This window comes from Bos indicus, chromosome 4, assembly GCF_029378745.1.
Source record: "Bos indicus isolate NIAB-ARS_2022 breed Sahiwal x Tharparkar chromosome 4, NIAB-ARS_B.indTharparkar_mat_pri_1.0, whole genome shotgun sequence".
Taxonomy (NCBI): domain Eukaryota; kingdom Metazoa; phylum Chordata; class Mammalia; order Artiodactyla; family Bovidae; genus Bos; species Bos indicus.
The window spans coordinates 104,406,052-104,426,606 of NC_091763.1; the positions used below are offsets into that span (position 1 = coordinate 104,406,052).

At 37.2% G+C, this 20,555-nt stretch overlaps 1 protein-coding gene across 15 annotated transcripts in view; it reads right to left on the reverse strand.

Moving 5' to 3' along the window:
* Positions 1–20,555, reverse strand: part of BRAF (B-Raf proto-oncogene, serine/threonine kinase) — a 178,134-nt gene that overhangs the window by 23,771 nt on the left and 133,808 nt on the right. For 7 of the 15 annotated variants that reach the window (XM_070788255.1, XM_070788263.1, XM_070788254.1 and 4 more), the window contains 5 exons: positions 16,286–16,332; positions 15,371–15,489; positions 11,507–11,638; positions 2,576–2,710; positions 695–757 (listed from right to left, as the gene is read on the reverse strand). In XM_070788255.1, coding sequence (XP_070644356.1) covers positions 695–757; positions 2,576–2,710; positions 11,507–11,638; positions 15,371–15,489; positions 16,286–16,332 — 496 coding nt within the window. Of the gene's footprint in view, positions 1–694; positions 758–2,575; positions 2,711–4,096; positions 4,578–9,550; positions 9,632–11,506; positions 11,639–15,370; positions 15,490–16,285; positions 16,333–20,555 lie in introns of those variants that run through there. The other 8 variants (XM_070788268.1, XM_070788259.1, XM_070788260.1 and 5 more) reach the window with 4 other exon arrangements.

Consider the following 20,555-nt stretch of genomic DNA (forward strand, 5'->3'; position numbering starts at 1 on the left):
ATACTTTCTTCTGGACCTTTCCTATGCATAAACATGCACATATGAAAACAGAGCCCAGCCCCACCCTCACCACCATTTAACACGGTGTCACACTACACATTTTTCGGCATTACTTTCTTTTCCCCTCATTGATATCCAAGCCATCTACACAGACACCTTGATCTTTATGTCTTTCATTTTTCCTATTACAGTTAACAGTCTAGTATCTATCTGGATACTTGGAAGCAGATTCTGTAGCATATAGAGTAGATTTCTCGGAGTGGAAAAACCAGAGCAAAAGGTGTATGTACTTTAAGTTTATGGAGTCTACCAAGTCCTTTCAAAAGGCCAAACCAATTTACACTCCTACCAACAAAATTTAAAAGAAAAGCTCTTCCCAACATTGTTCCCAATGCTGGATATATTATTAATCTGAGAGACAAAAAAAAAAAAATGTATTTCACAGTTGTGACTTTGTATTTTACTGATTATCACTGAATTCTTAACATCTTGTGCCAAGTTCATTCACCATTTGTATTTTTTTTGTGAATCACCAGTGCATATTTTTTGTTCGTTTTCTACTGTCTACATTTACTTATGGATCTGTATAACATAATCACTCTTTATTATACATGCTACAATTTTTTTCCTCAGCATTTATCTTTCAATATTGTTTTTACTATATAGAGATGTAAAATGTTTAATGTAGTCATACCTGCTTATCTTTTTCCCTGATAACTTCTGAATTTTGTCTCTTGCTTAGGAGAGTCTTTCCTACCTTAAGGTTATAAAAATCATTTGTTATAATTCTGTTTTTTACATGTAAACCTGTAGCCATCTGAAATTTTTGTGTCTATGGTGGGAAGAGAGATCCTATAATGAAAATGTGAAAAAAGTTCTTAAAGTGTCAGCGTTTAATAATCTGGAATATTCATATATGGACTTCATTTTCTAATACCATGAAAAGAGTAAAATATTATTTATGTTTAGAAATATGACCATTTTGTCCCTTTTAATACCATCTGAAAAGTGAGCCTAAGGATATAATCTGCATTATTAATGTCCATCAACCCCATTAAACAGGAGGGCCCAGCACCTGGGGTGTGAAAACGAGAACACGGTGCGGAGTCCTGCTGACACTGGCCAACAACACTGGTCATTTACTTCGAAAGTCATAAGCCAGTGGTGTCCTGGGTTTAAAAAACCCCAACTCTTCCTCAAAGGAATAGCAATGTAGAATTCCAGTTTGTAAAACAAATCTACCCACCCAGCCCTTCAGCCTTCCCTCCCTGCTCTGGGACAAGAGAGACTAGTTAAAAGCATAAATTCTATCTTTAATTCTTTAGTTGGGAATAAAAGACTCACACATTCCTATAATACTGAATTCCAAGAAACTTAGCTAGGACTGGGTACTCAAAGGCATAAGATTCACAAAAGACCAAGTCAGTAATTCTGGTAGCTGAGTTATGGAAGTCAGCACTTCCCACGTGAAATCTAGACTGACTTGCTGAAACATTTATACAGCGTATGATGAATTTAACTGCTGCTGCTGCTAAGTCGCTTCAGTCGTGTCCGACTCTGTGCAACCCCATAGACGGCCGCCCATTCCTTTCTCCAATGAATTTAACTGAAACAGATTTATATTGAGTATGATGAATTTCCGAGGTATTATAAAACACTGAATTTTTATGACCGTACCTACTACAGCTAAACTTCTAAGCTTGTTCAGGTACTTAGTTCCAGTTCATGAGGCTTATGAAAAATTACTAAGGCTGTTAGCCTTTCAACTTGAAAACAATCTGTGGAAAGTTTCCAAGAGTTAAGAGAATGGCAGACAACACCAAGAGCTGCCTTCTCTTTTTGCTCCAGGTAAAAATGCCTCTTCAAATAACCTAATATTACAGGGATGCTTGCAACCTATTTATTTTATTGTCAAGAAGAATAAAAGTAGCAGTACACAAAGTGTAGTCTGTAGAAAACTATTTTGCACTAAGATATTATTTGCCTTTTTTAATGTCATTACTTTATAAGTGGAGTTTTCAGAGGCTATATAATGTAAGATATTACAACATAATGAATGCAAAGCAGAGAATCCAGCTGTCTTCTTTTTGCAGCAATTTGTGAGAAAGTATAAAACAAATGTCACTTTTCTCTAATTTTTTCTTGTTTCGAAAATACATTTTTTCATAAAACATTATATAACATGTACTGGTTTTACTATGTTTAAGTAAATTTATAAATACATATTTAAAACCTTAGTTTTAGTTTCTAAAATGGGAATTACTACCTACAAAAACAAAAGGTCTTTGGGGTCTTCAATAATTTTTAAGTATAGAAAATGGTTCTGAGATCAAAACGTTTGAGAACTGTTAGACAAAAGCAAAAGCTTCTGAATCTTTTGTATTGGGATCCTAAGTTACTAGGTTCAACCTTTATAAATCACCTTTAATAATAATGTGTTTACTTGTACGAGTCTGCACATAATCACAAGTAATCCAAATCTGTGGAATATAAACTGTGTGCTCTAAAAAAGTGCTTAAAATATGCATTAGAATTAACAGTCTGTCCTTTTAGGTAACATAAAGCTTTTCCTTACTTGGGGAAAGAGTGGTCTTTCATCTCTTTTCTTTTTTAGGCACTCTGCCATTAATCTCTTCATGGCTTTTGGACAGTTACTCCGTACCTTACTGAGATCTGGAGACAGATATCCTCGTCCCACCATAAAAATTATCTGGGGAGGAAAAAAAAAAAGGCAAATCATATAATCTTGTAAATAAGTGAAAACACTGAAAATTCAACAAGCTGTGCATGTAAAATATGGATTTTTCTGTATGTACATTACACTTAAATAAAAAATTAAAAAGCACAATGCCACTAGTATTCAGAGTCTTATATATCATAGATTATGGGGAATCAATGCTTAATGTGCTACAAGCTGAAATCTTCATGATCCCGTGAGTACTACAAAGGTCTCCTAACTGCTTCCCACACTTTCAGTCTTTCCTTATCCAGCCCATTTTCCCACTGATTGGGTAACCATTCTGAAACACAGATCAGATCGTACCTCTTCCATTCAACCAAGAGTTAACCTTTGGTTAACCAAAGTTAATCTGTTAAGCAGCTGTTCTGGCATCTGAACTTTGAACTCTTTTGTTGAGGAAATTCTAATGGGGCATTGAGTTATATAAGCCTGAGAATCAGAGTCTCCTCCAGAGAGAAGGTGAAGTGGGAACTAATATCTTCTGTTTAACAAAGTAAAAAGGTTTATCTTCCCTGCACGCAGAGATTTGTAATTTTTCTGATTTCTTTCTTTTCTAATTTTCTGACTTGTGGTTCTTTTAAAAGTGGGCAAAGACAGATGTTAGCAGTCTTAAGTCTCAGGGAGAAGAGAGGGATTTTGATCTTAGAGGGAACAGGTTCAATAGGGGTAGACTGGATGCTCAGACCCTGATGCTGGAAAGACTGAAGCAAAAGGAGAAGAGGACAGCAGAGGAGATGGATAGACAGTACGACAAGACTGAGTGGACGTGAATTTGAGCAAACTCTGGGAGATGGTGAAGGACAGGGGAGCCTGGAGTGCTACAGTCCATGGGGACATGACTTAGCTCCTGAACAACAACAGAGCCTAAGGTGGAAAGAGGCAGTCAGAGATCCTTGGTTACAGGGCAGAATTGATGAATTTCAGGAGCAGTCAAGTTTGATATCCTACTTCATGTTATTTCTGGTTTGGTGCTGTACTAACCCTCACTTAACTACACGCTGATTTGCCCGAGCACCACCAAAGTGAAGTTAGTTTAATTTCGCTTACCTCCTTTCCCATCTCCTCTGTTGTAACTGCTCTTCTCCCACTTCATAACAGGCATATCTTTTACACATGTGCACTTTAAATATATTGCATATCACAATGTATTGCGTAAATGACACTGCATTGTGTGACATATTGCAATCACAATATACTGCATGTATCACACTGCGCCAAGGTGTAAAACTGCTCAGGGTACCAAAGGGACGCTTTCAAATACTGCTAACTGGACTCTAATGAATGGGTAGCAAATCCCTTTGTAAGACAATTGGTTTCCAATTCTTTGCTTTCAGCAAAATCAACTGAATTGCCAGCTAATTATTAAAATAATTTTTTAATGACGTTATTAAATAATCTTTGGCATGCAACAGAAAAGTGTAGTGATTTACAGTGTTGTGTCAGATTCTAGTTTACAGCGAAGTGATTCAGTTATATACATTCTTTTTCAGATTCTTTTCCATTACAGGTTATCGTAAGATATTCTCTATGTTGCACAGTAAGTCCTCATTGTTTACTAGGATTTTATTTTTAACTTAAGCATTTTAAACTTCTTGAATGTTTCAGCCAGAGGAGATATTATGTAGTTTCACTGTTTCATCATTTATGTTTAAGAAACATTTTGTCAGTTCCAATGGCATCTTTCAGCTTTCAACCTGTTGAACAGTTCTCAGTTACATTTTAGTGAGTTCCTTCTTATTGTTCAAAGAGCAAATTTTTTCCTTGTGAGAGTTCACAAAATCTTCAGTTATGGCCATGTGCTTCTGATCCGTGGCTTTGTCTCTTTTCCTTGCACAGACTTAAAAAAAATAAATTGATTTTAATTGGAGGCTAATTACTTTACAATATTGTGGTGGTTTTTGCCATACATTGACACGAATCAGCCACGGGTGTACATGTGTACCACCGTCCTGAACCCCCTCTCATCTCCCTCCCCACCTCACCCCTTTGGGTTATCCCAGTGCACTGGCTTTGAGTGCCCTGCTCCATGAATTGTACTTGCACTGGTCATCTATTTTACACATGGTGATACACATTTCAACGCTCTTCTCTCAAATCATCCCACCCTTGCCTTCTCCCACAGAGTCCAAAAGTCTGTTCTTTATATTTGTGTCTCTTTTGCTGTCTTGCATATAAGGTCGTCATTACCATCTTTCTAAATTCTATATATATGTGTTAATATACTGTATTGATGTTTCTCTTTCTGACTTACTTCACTCTGTATACTAGGCTCCAGTTTCATTCACCTCATGAGAACTGACTCAAATGCATTCTTTTTAACCGCTGAGTAATATTCCATTGTGTATACGTATCACAAATTCATTATCCATTTGTCTGCCAAAGGACATCTAGACTGCTTCCATGTCCTTGCTACTGTAAACAGTGCTGTGATGAACACTGGGGTACACGTGTCTCTTTCAATTCTGGTTTCCTTGGTGTGCATGCCCAGCAGTGGGATTGCTGGGTCATATGGCAGTTCTAGTTCCAGTTTAAGGAATCTCCACACTGTTCTCCATAGTGGCTGTACTAGATTGCATTCCCACCAACAGTGTAAGAGGGTTCCCTTTTCTCCACACCCTCTCCAGCATTTATTGTTTGTAGGCTTTTTGATAGCGGCCATTCTGACTGGCGTGAGATGGTACCTCATCGTGGTTTTGATTTGCATTTCTCTGATAATGAGTGATGCTGAGCATTTTTCATGTGTTTGTTAGCCATGGCTCTGTCTTAACTGACATTAATTAACTTCTGTTTTTTAATAAAGCAAAGAAGAAATTCAATAGAAGCATTAAGTAGGTCAAGCGATATAATCTGTGTGAAAGTTGACAAGTCTTGTTATTTTGAGGACTTGTGAAATAGTTTAAGATGGTTTTATGTGATCAACTAGTAGAACAGATACATATTTTCTTATTAAATTCAACTTTTAGAGTATTTTAGTGAAATATTATTGGTTTTATAAAGATAGAATTTTCAATTTTAATGACTCTTCTCCAAATAAATAACTTGCTATTACTTTTAATTTAATAAAACTATAGTATTTCTATGCATATATTTATACATTTTGAAGGAGGAAATGGCAATCCACTCCAGTGTTCCTGCCTGGGAAATCCCATGGACAGAGAAGCCTGGCACACGATAGTCCATGGGACTGCAAGAATTGGACGCAACTTGGCGACTAAACCACGACCATAAGAAGAGTTCAAATAACCAGTGACGCAGTTATGGTAAAGAATTAATCTTGCCCAAAGGGAGGGCTGGGTCCCAGAAGACCTTGGTTCAGCCCCTGGATTGGGAAGATCCCCTGGAGGAGGAGTGAATGAACGACTAAGCACCAGCACCATCTGGAAGGTAATCTCTGAGCGCTGAAATGTTCTGCCTGATAAGAGTGCCTTTGTTTACCTGGGAGTCTAAGATCATGTCAGACAGTCTTATTCTATCATTGTGATTTACTGAGAGGGCTTTGGCAACCCACTCCAGTGTTCTTGCCTGGAGAATCCCAGGGACGGAGGAGCCTGGTGGGCTGCCGTCTATGGGGTCGCACAGGGTCGGACACAACTGAAGAGACTTAGCAGCAGCAGCAGCACAGAGGGCTTTAAGTTATATGATATCAGTTTGACCTCTGCAGGGGCTAAAAACTAAGGTGGCCAACTGTATCTATGTGACTGAGGCCTGAGAATGACTCTGGCCTCCAAGACTCGAGCGAGTTTCCCTGGCTGGCAATACTTTCTGCATGCTGTCACATGTGGCTGCCAGAACTTAGTACTGGCCACAACTGCACTGGAAGAGGACAACTGGAAACTCCATTTGTGACACTCTCCTGGATTCTGCCCTATGTGCCTCTTCCTGTGGCTCATTTTAACCTATATCCCTTTGTTTTAATAAACCATCATCTGAGTATTAACAACTTCCAGTGAGTTCTGTATGACTTAATGAATTACTGAACCCGAGGGTGGTCTGCTGAGCTCTGCATACAGTTGTAACAAAACTTCTGACTTTCCCATACTCTTTTAATATTTATTTGAACAATATTTCTCAGCACTTCTTTAAAAATAAAACTAGAAAAAGGACTGATGCTAAGTCCCTGCTTATTCTAGCAAAAGTCTTATTTTTCACAAATATATGGATGAAGAGAAAATAAAATCCCATGTTGTTCATTAAAATACACATTTCCAATAAAATTTTACCTGTTTCTATATATCAAAACCTGTATGTTATTTTCATCAGGTATATATTAATAATTGTTAATAGATAATTTGGAATTTAAAAAGTTAACAGAGCCTAACGTCACTGGCAACTTTTTAAAAAAATTCTAAATTAAAATCTGTATTTTTTGTTGCAGAGATATAATTTGAGTGATCAATAAGAGGTTTTAAAGCATAAAAATGTTACATTAGGAAAACAATTCATTGGAGAAAGAAAAATACAAATATTCAATAGTTTAAAGGCAAAAAAAGAGCCATGTAAAACTTGCAGAAATTTGTATATATATAATATTCATTCATACATGTTTTGTATGTATATACATACATACATATATACACACACACACACACACACACACACACACACACACACACACACACACACACATATTTTGGCTGCATTGTGCAGATCTTAGTTCCCCAACCAGGGACAGAACCTGTGTCTCGTGCAGTGGGAGCACAGAGTTTTAACCACTGGATGGCCATGGAAGTTCCGAAACTTATAAAAATTAATGAAGAGGTTTTATATTTTTTGAACAAAGAATGATGGTAAGTATCGAAATAAAGTATGACTTAGATTTTAATTGGTACATTTAAAAGTTATATAATCACATTTTTTGGAAATGTCAATATAATACACTGAAAATTACATTCTTTGCAATGATTTAAACTTTCAAGGGAAGGTCTTTCCCGGATGTAATTTATGGATAGGAAATTAAACTGGCACTTATACTACAAAATCAACAGCTTGGTTTGAAATTCTGGGACTGGTTACTTTCATCCTCAGTCTACACATCTATACTTGCACTCCTGGTATCCCTGCCCTCCATTCACTCCTGTTTTGTTGGAGCACACATCTGCTCATCCTCAATATCACCTCCTGCACTGCCTCAACAGAACTGTGAACTCCCCTGAGAGCACAGCCTGTGTTTTATTCACACAGGCTCTTTGTATACTCTTTGTATCGCTCTAAATCCCATACAGTAGGTATCACAAATTTTTTAATTAAAATAAACTAGTTTGCATGTTGATAACTTATTGGCTTCCCTGGAGACTCAGTAGTAAAGAATCCACCTGCCAATTCAGGAGACTTAGGTTCGATCTCTGGGTCGCGAAGATCCCCTGGAGGAGATGGCAACCCACTCCAGTATCCTTGCCTGGGAAATGCCATGGACAGAGGAGACTGGCAGGCTATATAGTCCATGGGGTCACAAAAGAGTTGGACATGACTTAGCAACTAAACAACAACAACAAGAATATACTTGCTATCATTCCCTGGTAATTGTCATTTCCTGTCTCCTTTAGATCTTGCAGCTTAGAACCCAGCCACCATACTGTGAGAAAGTCCAAGCTTCCTGTGAAAAAGTCCTCATACAAAGACCTATGTTGACAAGAACTGAGGCCCCTGGCCCTTGGCCACGACTAAGCTTCCGGCTGACAGTTAACTGGTTAACTGGTCATACCTTCTCATGTATGCAAATGAGCTATTTTGGAAGTAGATACTTTACCAGCCAGTGAACTGATCACAGCCAATACCATGTGAAATAGAGATAAACCTTCCACATTGAGAGAAGCCCACACTGCAGATTTATCATTTAAGTCACTACATTTTAGGTGGTTGGTTATAGAGCAGTAATAACTGGAATTCATGTGAAATATAAACATCTGTTATTTTCTTCTAAGATGACACAGCACTTCTGCTCTGAGAGAAAAAAAAGTCACTATACCTAGCTTAACTGAGCACATTATTAATCCCAATTTAGTAGCGAAGCTGCACTACAAGAGGTAAGAATAGGTTGACTAGACAGCAAAACAGAATGATAAAGACAGGGGAAAGGACAAAGCAATTTCTCAGACTTTTGGCACTTCGGTAAGTGAAATAAAAAGGCATGCTACTCAGCAAAGTCATATAGGGATGGTCATTCCTCAAGGAGTTAAGGGGCTTGTTTAGGAAAGAATCCAATCTTTGTTAACTTTAAGGAATTCTTTAGTTCAATCTCTTATTTTTAATAATAGGGAAAAAAAAAAAGATACCTAGAGAGCTACAGTGGCTAGGTCATGCAGGTTGTGAGTCCAACATCTGCCATCACATCAGGCTGTTTGACCTGTCCTATCTTGAATTTACAGGCAAAACCTGCCACCTCAGACTTCTGAGGGGTGAGAATATGGGGGGATGGGCCTATATTACATAGTAAAGAAGCAGCTGTACCATCTCCCATGGAAAAAATAAAGATTATTCCTAGATTTTCAAACAGAAGTCCAATCTGAGAGCCATAGAAATTGAAGTATGAGAAAGACAGAAAGAAAAATCAAATCAAGGAGATGGATGCAACACTACCTGGGGTTACTTCACTGAGGATGACTAGAGTATCTGATTCAAAAGAGGGAGTTCCATGAAAAGCGCCTCTTAAAGAAAGCAGACTAGGAAGTAATGAAGTAGAATGGGGATGGTGGGAAGAGAACACAATTCTTTCATATCCTTTTTTCTTCATCAAACACTTGGTTTCAGACTGGCAAATTCCAGAAGGCTCTAACTATACTACCAGAAAGAATTAACTAGTAAAGGCCTTACCCTTCTGTTGGTCACTCACTTCTCTCATGGGAAGTAAGCCCTTGCACAGCATTTATTACACTCCCATGGAGGACAAAGCACCTAAAATGCCAAGAAGTGGATGAGTGCAGAACTCTGGGATGTTTTTTCCGTATTTTGGAGACACTATTACTTATTTCCATAATATAACTTTATTATTTTATTAAAACAAACTTATTCACTGACAAACGGATTTCATCCAGACCTTAGGTTCATAATTTTTTTTATTATTTTTTGTCTCTATGATAAATCAACTAAAACTAAACTAAAATTCCCTCATAATTCATCTAGAAGAACAGCATGGCTAGGAAAACTGAACATGGCACAGGGTATTACACTGGATGGCTGAGTTAATAAGACTGTAAGAGGCAGGGTACATGAAGCTGGTAAATTAGAGACAATCTTGCTCCTCAGAATGCCATCATCGAATCAATCATCTCAGTGATCTAGGATCTGTCACAAGGACAGTAAGTGCAGTGTTTCAATTATGTTCTTTAGCTTCTATTTTAGCCCACTCTGAATCTAAGTTTCATGGAGGCTTAAAAGAATCAGGTCATCAGAAGCCAGGTCATAGATTTCTTTTTAAAACTTAGAGATATAATTCAACATTTTAAAGCTATGAAGTAGTTAGACCAAACAACAATAAAAAAAAAATAGTTTTAGACTGACTTAGGTGGAAATGTAGCCAATTTAAAAAATCCTCAAGATAGAGAATCAAGGCCATTGTTGAGTTAGGGTCATACTTATTAAAAGTACACACAAGCATATGACAATTTAGATTACTTCTCTGATATTACATGATAGTCAAAAATTCTTAATGAGAAAGCTACCCAGTATCTTTAGAAAGCTTCAGTATTACCAAAAAGATTGACAGTTGAACTGCTGACCAAAAAACTACTAAAGGAAGCATTATACATTAAAAACTATCATTTCATTAGGTTGGGAGGTTATGATCAAACACATACAACATTCATGCTTTTAAAAAGACTCTACACTGGTGACTCTCCGTGTGTGTTAGAAACACCCAGCAAACCCATTAAAATGCTGATGCCCGGACCCCACCCCAATGATTCAGCATCTGCTCCAGCATCTTCATTTTTAAAATAAACTATTCCGGTGATTCACATACAAATCACAGTATAATGTATAAATACTATTTTAATCCCAGTTTATATGGTCAACTATTGTTCTCTAATATATTAACAGTGTAACTGCTGCAATCTCTCTCCACACACACACACACCCACTCTCTTAAAATGCTGAGGTATATGAGGTAACTTCAGTAAAGAAAATTCATTTTTCTTGGCCAGTGTTAAAAGCCTAGGTGAATTTAACATGGCTGGGATCAAAATTACAAAGAGCTGAACGAGGCTATGCTGACACTTTGGAAGACAAGGAAGAGAGAGCAGGAGCTTAGGAAGAGAGAAGTAAAAAATCCCCTCCTATTTGAATTCTTCTCACAGAAAAATGAAAGCATGATATAACAGTCCTTTCATTTATCTAGCTTTAAAAATCTAAAAAGTAGGGAGGAATCTTAGTCATTTTAAAAGGACTTGGTATCAAGAAGTTCACAGCTGAGCACCTGCTCAGACCTGCACAGACAGTCTGTGACAGAGTAAAAGGCCTGAGCCCAGATGCTACAGCACTGTGCCAGGGTCACGAGGCAGGAGCCAGAGCCAGCACTGTGTCTCTAGTTTCTAGTCAGCAGAGCAGGAGGTTCACTCCACTACAACACTGAAGTATGGTATTTCAAGGAAAGGTCTTACACGCTGCCATTACTGTCAAAAGTACTGAACAAAAAATTCTAAACCTGGAACCAAGATCAAGAGTTCTATCCTTCATGCTTTATCCGGGATCCAAGACTTACTTCTTTGCTACAATGAATTGGAGCCTCTTGACAAATAATAAAATGAACCCCAAGAAATGGTGAATATTTACCTGGTCCCTGTTGTTGATATTTGAATAAGGTAACTGTCCGGTCATCAATTCATACAGAACAATCCCAAATGCATATACATCTGACTGAAAGCTATATGGGTTTTTATCTTGCATTCTGATTACTTCTGGTGCCTGGTAGAACATAAAAAGAAAAATATTCTTGTTTATTATTCACATCAACCAAATAAAGACTGAAAACCAAATTATTATAATTCTCAGAACAATGTTTTTATCATTAAATAACCAGAACAATGTTTTTATCATTAAATAACCTATGTAAAATATGTAATCAATTCTCTTATTTATGGCCAAGGAAAGAAAACTGATTATCAAAGATAAACAAAAAATAAATGCTCTGTAAACTCTGAGAGAAACAGTACTGAGATTCCATATACATTATTAAGATTTAAAAAACTTTAACAGCTACCCTCTTTCTACACAAAATACCATTACTGCCATTTGAATTTTTCCCATTACTTTTCCTATTAAGAGTGAGTTCCCACTTTCCATTACTGACTCAGGAAAGAAACCCTAGACCTGTCATTATGAGATGTTTGGAAGTAGCATAACCACTATGGTAATCGCCTGAGAATGTAAGTTTTCCCATTGGTACAAATGAATCTCCTCATCTCAGCACACCTTAGACAATCATGGTAAAATTTCAAGACTGATACATTCAAATGCCTTTCCTGTCTCCAAAAGAAGTGTAATTATGCCATGGATGCTTTATTAACAAAACCGAGAGACAGTAGGTAGATTTAATAGAAAATGGTATTAAGATTCTTTTGGCTGCTTCTTCTTGGGCAAAGATACAGACCTAATCATATTTGCTATATTTTCACACATTCCAGTTACTATAGTCTACAACTAGATTCCTTATTAGCCATTTACATGTAATACAACAAATGGTTGATTAAATATTGGCTTTAAAGAGTTCCTTCACCTTGCATCTTCTGGACTGTTTCATCAGGAAGAAATTAGAGAAACTGCAGGGTAACAAGACTTTGTGAAAACATGAGTCTGATACCAAAATCAGGACAAGCTGCAAAAATGGCCCAAAGACCTGGAACAAGATTCCCAGTCAGTGGTCAGGGTAAGGCAGGGCAGACTGTCTTATAAGGAGTGACAGCACTTTCAGTCTTACCTGCAAAACAGAATCACCTAAGCAGCCTTTCACCTCTCAACATCCAGACTACATACTAGCTCAATAATACACCATCAGAGTCTAGAGATGGGAACAGCTTCAACTGCTAGTTTTTATAGCTCCGCAGATGACTTTAATGTCCACCAAGGTTGAGAACCACTGAGGAAAGATGTATGGGAGACCCAGATGCAAGTCAAGGATGGGGTGGCGTCGGGGTGTGGTGAAGGTTACATCTCCTTGGTTTTGTCATGTATTTTCTTGATAACTGTTCTTGGTAGTACAGTGCAAAATAACCCCACACAATTGTGATGTAATGAACAAGCCAGATTATTAAGAGGCTGGTTATGATACAGACATAATTTTCAAAGCCAGGATGCAATTTTGTGAGGAACAGTTGAAGAACTGCCTTCTTGAAATTTAGTTTTACTTCACTGCTGTTGGTAGATGGTTTGATGAAAAGTCATATGTGATCTATTTATAAGAAATGCATGATTTATCCTCAATTAATTTAGTAACATAAAGATTTTCACAAAAGGTTTTCTTATTTAAGATATAAATAAAGATTGAGAATACCACTGTAAATAATTCAGGGACTTACCTAACCTTTGGTTCTGACCAAGTTCTTCTCTCCTAGTCTATGGATGTTCCTATTTATGAAGGCAGGATCAACTCAAAAGGATTTTACTCAACAATTAAGTGTACTACTGACTAATCTCTCGTCTTAAAACTCAGCTTGGTGGAATAAAGGATGAACCCATCTCCCCAGGTATTAACAAAAAAGAAATTAAAAGAAAATATAAAACAATGTATAATAGTCTATAAACTGTATAATCTAAGATTTTTGGAAAAGGACAAACCTGGAGACTTGACTGAGCCTAACTTTCCCACACCAGTTAAAATAAACACACCTTTAAAACATGTATCAACTGTTTCTTTATAATTGTAGATTTTGCAATTTCACCTTCTCGCAGGACACACGGTTATCTTTGTTATAAGGTGTATGACTTAAAGGTGTCTGAGATCCAGATTACAATGATTAATTAGTTTGTTTATAATTATTTATTAAAACAAACATATATTAAAGAAAAATACAGCTAGCTCTAATTACTAAATCCCAGAAAAGGCATTCAAAATCCATTGGTTCAACCCAGTGTTAAAGATGGAAAGACTTGGAGGAGGTCAAGAAACAGGCAGGTTAAGAGTCAAAAGTACGAGAGTGCAGACCTCTGGACTCCAAGTCCAAGGCCAACCCCCTTCCACCTTGCCACTCACTCTAATGCCAGTTATTATAAGAAATCATAGCCAAATTTAACCCCAGGCTTATCTTGACTAATTCAGAATCCTCTTCTTAGAACTGCTACAGATAAGTTCAGGGAATTCAGGCAAATGTAGCTTTGAAAGTCCTTGCAGTTTTGCTTTTTCCAGCAGGTATCCTAAAGTTTTACTGCAGATTCAGTTATTCAAAACTTAAAACTGCACTAACAGTTTTGGAACATCCTGTATTCAACTTGGAGCACAGGTTCTCAAGGATTTTTTGGTCTCAGGATTTTTTCAGTCTTAAAAATTATGGAGGACCCCAAGAAGCATCTGTTTATGTGGATTATACCTATGGATACTGAGCATATTAAAACTTAACTGAGGAACTGTTAAAATATTTATTAAATTATAAAACAACCATTAGCCGTTAAGACAGATTACCCTTTAAAAAAAAAATGAAAACTAGATTTTCAAAAACAAAGTTTAGTGAGAAGAACACTACTGCCATTTTTTTTCCTTGCCATGCCACAAGGCATGCAGGATCTTGGTTCCCCGACCAGGGACTGAACCTGTGACCCCTGGAGTAGAAGCATGGAGCCTTAACCACTGGACTGCCAGGGAAGTCCCTGTAGTTCTTTTTGACTGGTTTAACAGCAGCCAGCTACGGTCACATACTCAGTTATGCATTCAATCTGTTGTGATGTGTTGAACAGTATGAAGAAAAAGCTAGTCTCACACAGGACGACCTTGGGAAACCTTGAAGGGTCTTAAGGACCCTCCTGAGAAGAGCTGGCTTAAGAAAAGCCCTATGACCACCCTTTTCACAGCATGCTGAAAGGAACTGAACAAAAGTTTTAGTTCCCTCTTCTTATAATTTCTCTCTCTTCTTTTCCACAAAGCAGAAATAGGAATAAAGAAAGAACAAGGAGCTATGCAGGGCACACAAGGCTGACAGTGTTTAAAATCTACCTTTCATTTTTCTTTTTCTTTTCCCAGCTGCCCATAATTATACCATTCTTTCTAGTCTAAAGAAAGTAACTTTCCAATTTAGGCTTAAATAAGATTGTGAAACAGTCTCTTGTTCTTAAAAGGAGTAGTTCTTTTATTGAAACCTTAATAATGGCTGCAAATCACACCTACTTTTAAATTGCATACTTCTTTTTTGAAACAACATACACAGAACATTCTAAACACAAAATATTTTAGAGAGACAATTCTGAATAAAACTTAAGCAGTGCTTATAAAAGATACATTCTTTTGTTTAAGATATACTGAAGCTGGTTCCATAATATTCTTCCTAAAGATAAAATTAAAATCTATTTATAACAAAATAAGATCAACATTGGTTTTTGTGTATACTGAGAACTATGAGAACACTATAGTTGAAATCTTCAATGACTTTCTAATAACAGCATCTCAGGGGCCAAAAATTTAATTAATGGAGAAATAGCCTCAATTCTTACCATCCACAAAATGGATCCAGACAACTGTTCAAACTGATGGGACCCACTCCATCGAGATTTCACTGTGGCTAGACCAAAATCACCTATTTTTACTGTGAGGTCTTCATGAAGAAAAATATCTGAGGTGTAGTTAAGTAAAGGAAAACAACAGGTCTCATTTTCCTATCAAAGCAAGCATTATGAAGATTTTAGGTATGAGATATAATTTCCACAATTCTTTATTATGATATTCTTTAAAAGGAAGTATAGTACTTCACATTTCCTTTTAAAGTTAATAAGTATGCTTTAAAAATAGTGTTATTTGAACTGTGTGACCTGCTTTTAGGATTTTTGGTGCCTCAAACATGGTAAGATGAGGTAAGCTGTTTTCCTAAGTTTGTGGGAGACCTTGGGACTTCCCCATTGGATTTTACTAAAAGAGGCCCAAATATCCTTCTGGCACTGCTAGGAAGGCTATAAAGCTCTTCACTGGCATTTAGGCACCTGGCAGATCGGATCTGAATCGGGCTTACGGAGCAAGAAGAAACGTTATGTTTGCCTCATCTCATTGTTATATAATGTAGAGCCGTCAATTACATCTCAACGACCACTGAACAAGGTCAGGGCACTGAAAGAAGCTAGTAGATAGCTACAAAACTATGCATGTTATAGTGCTTACAGGACATAAGCAATCACAGTCCTACTATCATAAGGACTTAATAGGCTTTTCTTTTTTGCAATGCTTAGCTGTTCAAAAACCAGAAGCAGGTTGGAGTATCATGCACTATTACCCTCCTGTGCAAACCCAGTTATTGATTCCCTTTACAATGTGTTGTTGAACTCAGCATGAAAGCTGGTTTTACATAATGTGAAGATAAAATGCAGGAGAAAAGGTCAGATGTTTTCAAACTTCGCAGACAAGTTCAGGAAGGATACTATTACTCTTGAGGTCTCTGTGGATGATTGACTTGGCGTGTAAGTAACTGAAAAACAAAAGATCATTTTAACCTGAGGAGGGCTAATGACTCTGGCCTCAGTATCTATAGAACACATTTAGGGGTGTAAACAAAGATTTATTTAGAATCATGATACAACTGCAAACTGCACACTGTGATAATCCCTTTATAGAAGAAACAGTAAAATAGACTGCAAGTGAACTGAGGATTTTAGGAACATGTTACTATTATGGTACAACCAAAATCTTTTTTTCTACTGAATGACTTTGCTTTATCTTTTACTGTTTACCAATACAAACCTTCTACTCCAGTCACGCCTATTTATCCAGGTCCTTTAAGTATACCTTGGTATTTAATCCCATCTCTGTGATCAATGCTCCCCTCCCACACCAAATTAGCTTTCATTCTATTCTCCACTGAATCAGACTTATTCCTTAACACTGAATATACGTTCTGACTCCTAAGTGACGTTTTCCCAAGACTCAACCATAAATGAAGTGATCTGTCCCCTGTTCAGTTATTACTGTAACAGTTTGATTCATGTTTTTTTTTTTTTTCCACCTATGTTCACTTTCTATTCAGAATAAAAACTCCATTTGATAAAATAAAACCACTTTTAAATGCTGAATTGTATGTTCGTAAAATACCTTCTTAAAACTAGTGAGGAACTTTCTACTGTAACGGACACAGTGAATCTATTTCAAAGTCGATGATAAATTTAAATCATCTGTTACCCCTAAAAGCTGCCTCAGTGGAGTTTATTGAGGGAAAGAGCTGTGTCTGGTTTATTTCTGTTTATCCCCAGCGCCCAGTAGCGTGCCTGGCATGTGGTAAGCATTCAATACATATACGTTGGATCAACGACAATGAGATAAATATAATGTCCTAGTGAAGGTTATTTTTCTTCATTTAACTGTAAGAAAAACAGATATATAAGACTTCTGAAATCTAACGATGACTATTAGGAAATAAATTTTGCCTTAAAGTAAGACTTTAAAATTCAAATAATATAATCAAAATTATATAATGAACACTGTTTAAAATAAAACATTTGCAAATAATTAACTTAATTATTTATGCTTTCTCATCTTCAATTTCCTCATCCAGAGATCAAGACCTCGAAATTTTTTCTCAGACAAAATTTTTATTTAAAATTACTGCTTATACAAAGCCAATTCCTTCTCCTCCAATTACTCTTACATTATTCTGTTTATTTCCTTCACAGCATTTATCACAATCTGAAATTATCTTGTTGTCATGATTTTTTAGGCTGAGAATTTGATATGCTACATCACACTCACTCTTGCATCAAAAGAAAACATGGTTATCAGTTATAGGCCCTCATATGCTTGAAAAGTTCTGCAGTGACATAGAAAGGTTCAAAAAAGGAGAAAAATGAGTCAATCAAAAGCTGTTCCAAGATGGGGAGACCTTATCCTCATTAGAAAGAAAAGCGGATAGGTCATGATACTGGTGGTGTTTGGGACTTCAGTTAGCTTATTAGTATTTAGTATACAGAAAAGGTGTGGTCTCTGGAAAGAGGTCCTGTCTCCTTTGAAATTAAAGACAACAACAACAAATGGGTGGTATATATGAAAATAGAGAGGCATGATGAAGTTACAAGATGGGAAGATACAGGTATTCTTGATGGATAGTATCAATCTTTTCAACAAATTTGATACAATGAAATACACCAAGAATAATGTAGATAGAAATGTAACTAGAGGGTTGAAGAGAGAAATTTTCTGACCAGGAAAGTACTAGATAACTAAGAAGATATAAATATAATGGCTGAGCTAGTGATATATAATCGTAAACAGCATAGATCTATTACAGGCCAAGGTTGCATCAGCTGCAACTTGAGCTAATACTACTTTATCCTTGGGGAATCCTTTATCGTTTAGAAATTGCTCTACTAACTTGTATCTCATTTAATAAATCCTCTTTCTGCAACACTTCTGTAACAAAAGCAGCAAAAGAGCAGAAATCCTGGTCTATATAATGGAAGGCTGGAAAGAGGAGAGACTCAAACTCCTCAGCTGGAAAAAAGGGATGAGTATCAAACCTCAATCCCTACTTAATATTCCAGATAAAGGCTGACCCTAAACCATTATTTCCTTAAGTATCAACCAGTTACAATGTAAGATGCCACACCCCACATAACTGGTTGAGGGTAAGGAAGGGAACAAGAATAAACTGACTTTGCTATAGATGATACAAAAGTCTATCCATTATGTAGGACAGTTACACTGGAACTCCTAACCTTTCAAAGATGCTGTAAGTTTATAAAAGTAGTGCTTAGTCACTCAGTCATGTCGGACTCTTTGTGACCCCATGGACTGTAGCCTGCCAGGCTCCTCTGTCCATGGAATTCTCCAGGCAAGAATACTGGAGTGGGTTGCCATGCCCTTCTCCAGGGGTCTTCCCAGTCCAGGGATCAAACTCAGGTCTCCCCCGTTACAGGCAGATTCTTTACTGTCTGAGCCACCAAGGAAGTCCATAAAAGTACCAGGAAAGAAAAAACATGTTATAAACTAAATGAATATCATGCTCTTGATAGGTTTCTGTTAGGAGTCTCCTTCCGTGAAGAAAAGTATCCACCTACAGAATCAATTTAACCTTAAGAAGCTGGCGCATCAGCTAGTAAAATTTGTTCTCTATGCTGTTTCTTTCAAGGTCTTATGCAAGATTCGATTTTTCAGCATTCTTTTAAGACCATACTATGATGCGCTGACATCAAACTAAAAAGCTTCTACACAACATAGGAAACTACCACCAAGATGAAAAAGCAACCTATCAAAGGGGAGAAAGTATCTGCAAATCATGCATCTATAGGGGATATCAAAAATAAAAAGAACTCACATCTCAGTAACCAAAAACTCAATCAAGTTTTAAAAATAGACATTTCCCAAAGAAGATATACACATGGGCCAACAGGCACATACATGAAAAGGTGTTCAACACCACTAATTACCAGGGAAATGCAAACCAAAACCACAACAAAATATCATCTCTTATCTGTTAGAATGGCCATTATCGAAAAAGTAAGAAATACAAGTGTTGGTGAGTAGATAAAGGGAATCCTTATGTACTGTTGGTGGGACTGTAAATTGGTACAGCTGCTATGGAAAACAGAATGGAGGTTCCACAAAAAATTAGACACAGAATTACCAAATGATCTAACAATCCCACTTTGGGGTATATATATATCAAAAAAATTTAACTCAGGATCTCAAGACACTTGCACCCTCATGTTCACTGCAGCATTATTCACAGCAACCAAGACATGGAAACAACTTAAGTGTCCATCAATGGATAAAGAAAATGTTAACACACACACACACACACACACACACACACACACACATACACACACAGCAATAGTATTCAGCCATAAAAAATGAGGATATCCAGCCATTTATGACAACATGGATGGATCTTGACCTCATTATGCTAAGTGAAACAGGTTGCATGATGTCACTGACTTTTGGAATCTCAAAAAACAGAAAAAGCAAAACAAAACCCAAATTCCTTTCATCTTCCTTATGGTGGGAAAAAATGTTTATTAAATCAGCCACTGTTATTATGGCAGCTACAGTTACTCTACTGACTCCTATCAAAATTATATTCAACTACAGCCCTAGAGATTTGTTGTTCTTGCATGGCTCCTACAAAACCATTTCCCTTATCCAAAATTTGTGTACTTCTCTTTTTTGGACTTGAATAAGATTTCTTATTTTGCACACATGGCCTCTGTGTGCTTAGCTGCTCAGTCGTGTCTGACTCTCTGTGATCCTATGGACTGTTATCTGCCAAGCTCCTCTGTCCATGGGGATTCTCCATGTAAGAATACTGGAATGGGTTGCTATGCCCTTCTCCAGGGGATCTAGCCAACCCAGTGACTAAACCCAGGTCTCTGGCATCGCAGGCAGATTCTTTACTGTCTGAGTCACCAGGGAAGTCCTGAGATGTGGCCTGTAATTGCAGCTTATTAAAGTTCTAGTTTTCACTAAAAAATCAGTTTGCTGCTGCTGCTAAGTCGCTTCAGTCATGTCCGACTCTGTGCGATCCCATAGATGGCAGCCCACCAGGCTCCCCCATCCCTGGGATTCTCCAGGCAAGAACACTGGAGTGGGTTGCCATTTCCTTCTCCAACGCATGAAAGTGAAAAGTGAAAGTGAAGTCGATCAATCGTGTCCGATTCTCAGCGACCCCATGGACTGCAGCCTACCAGGCTCCTCTGTCCATGG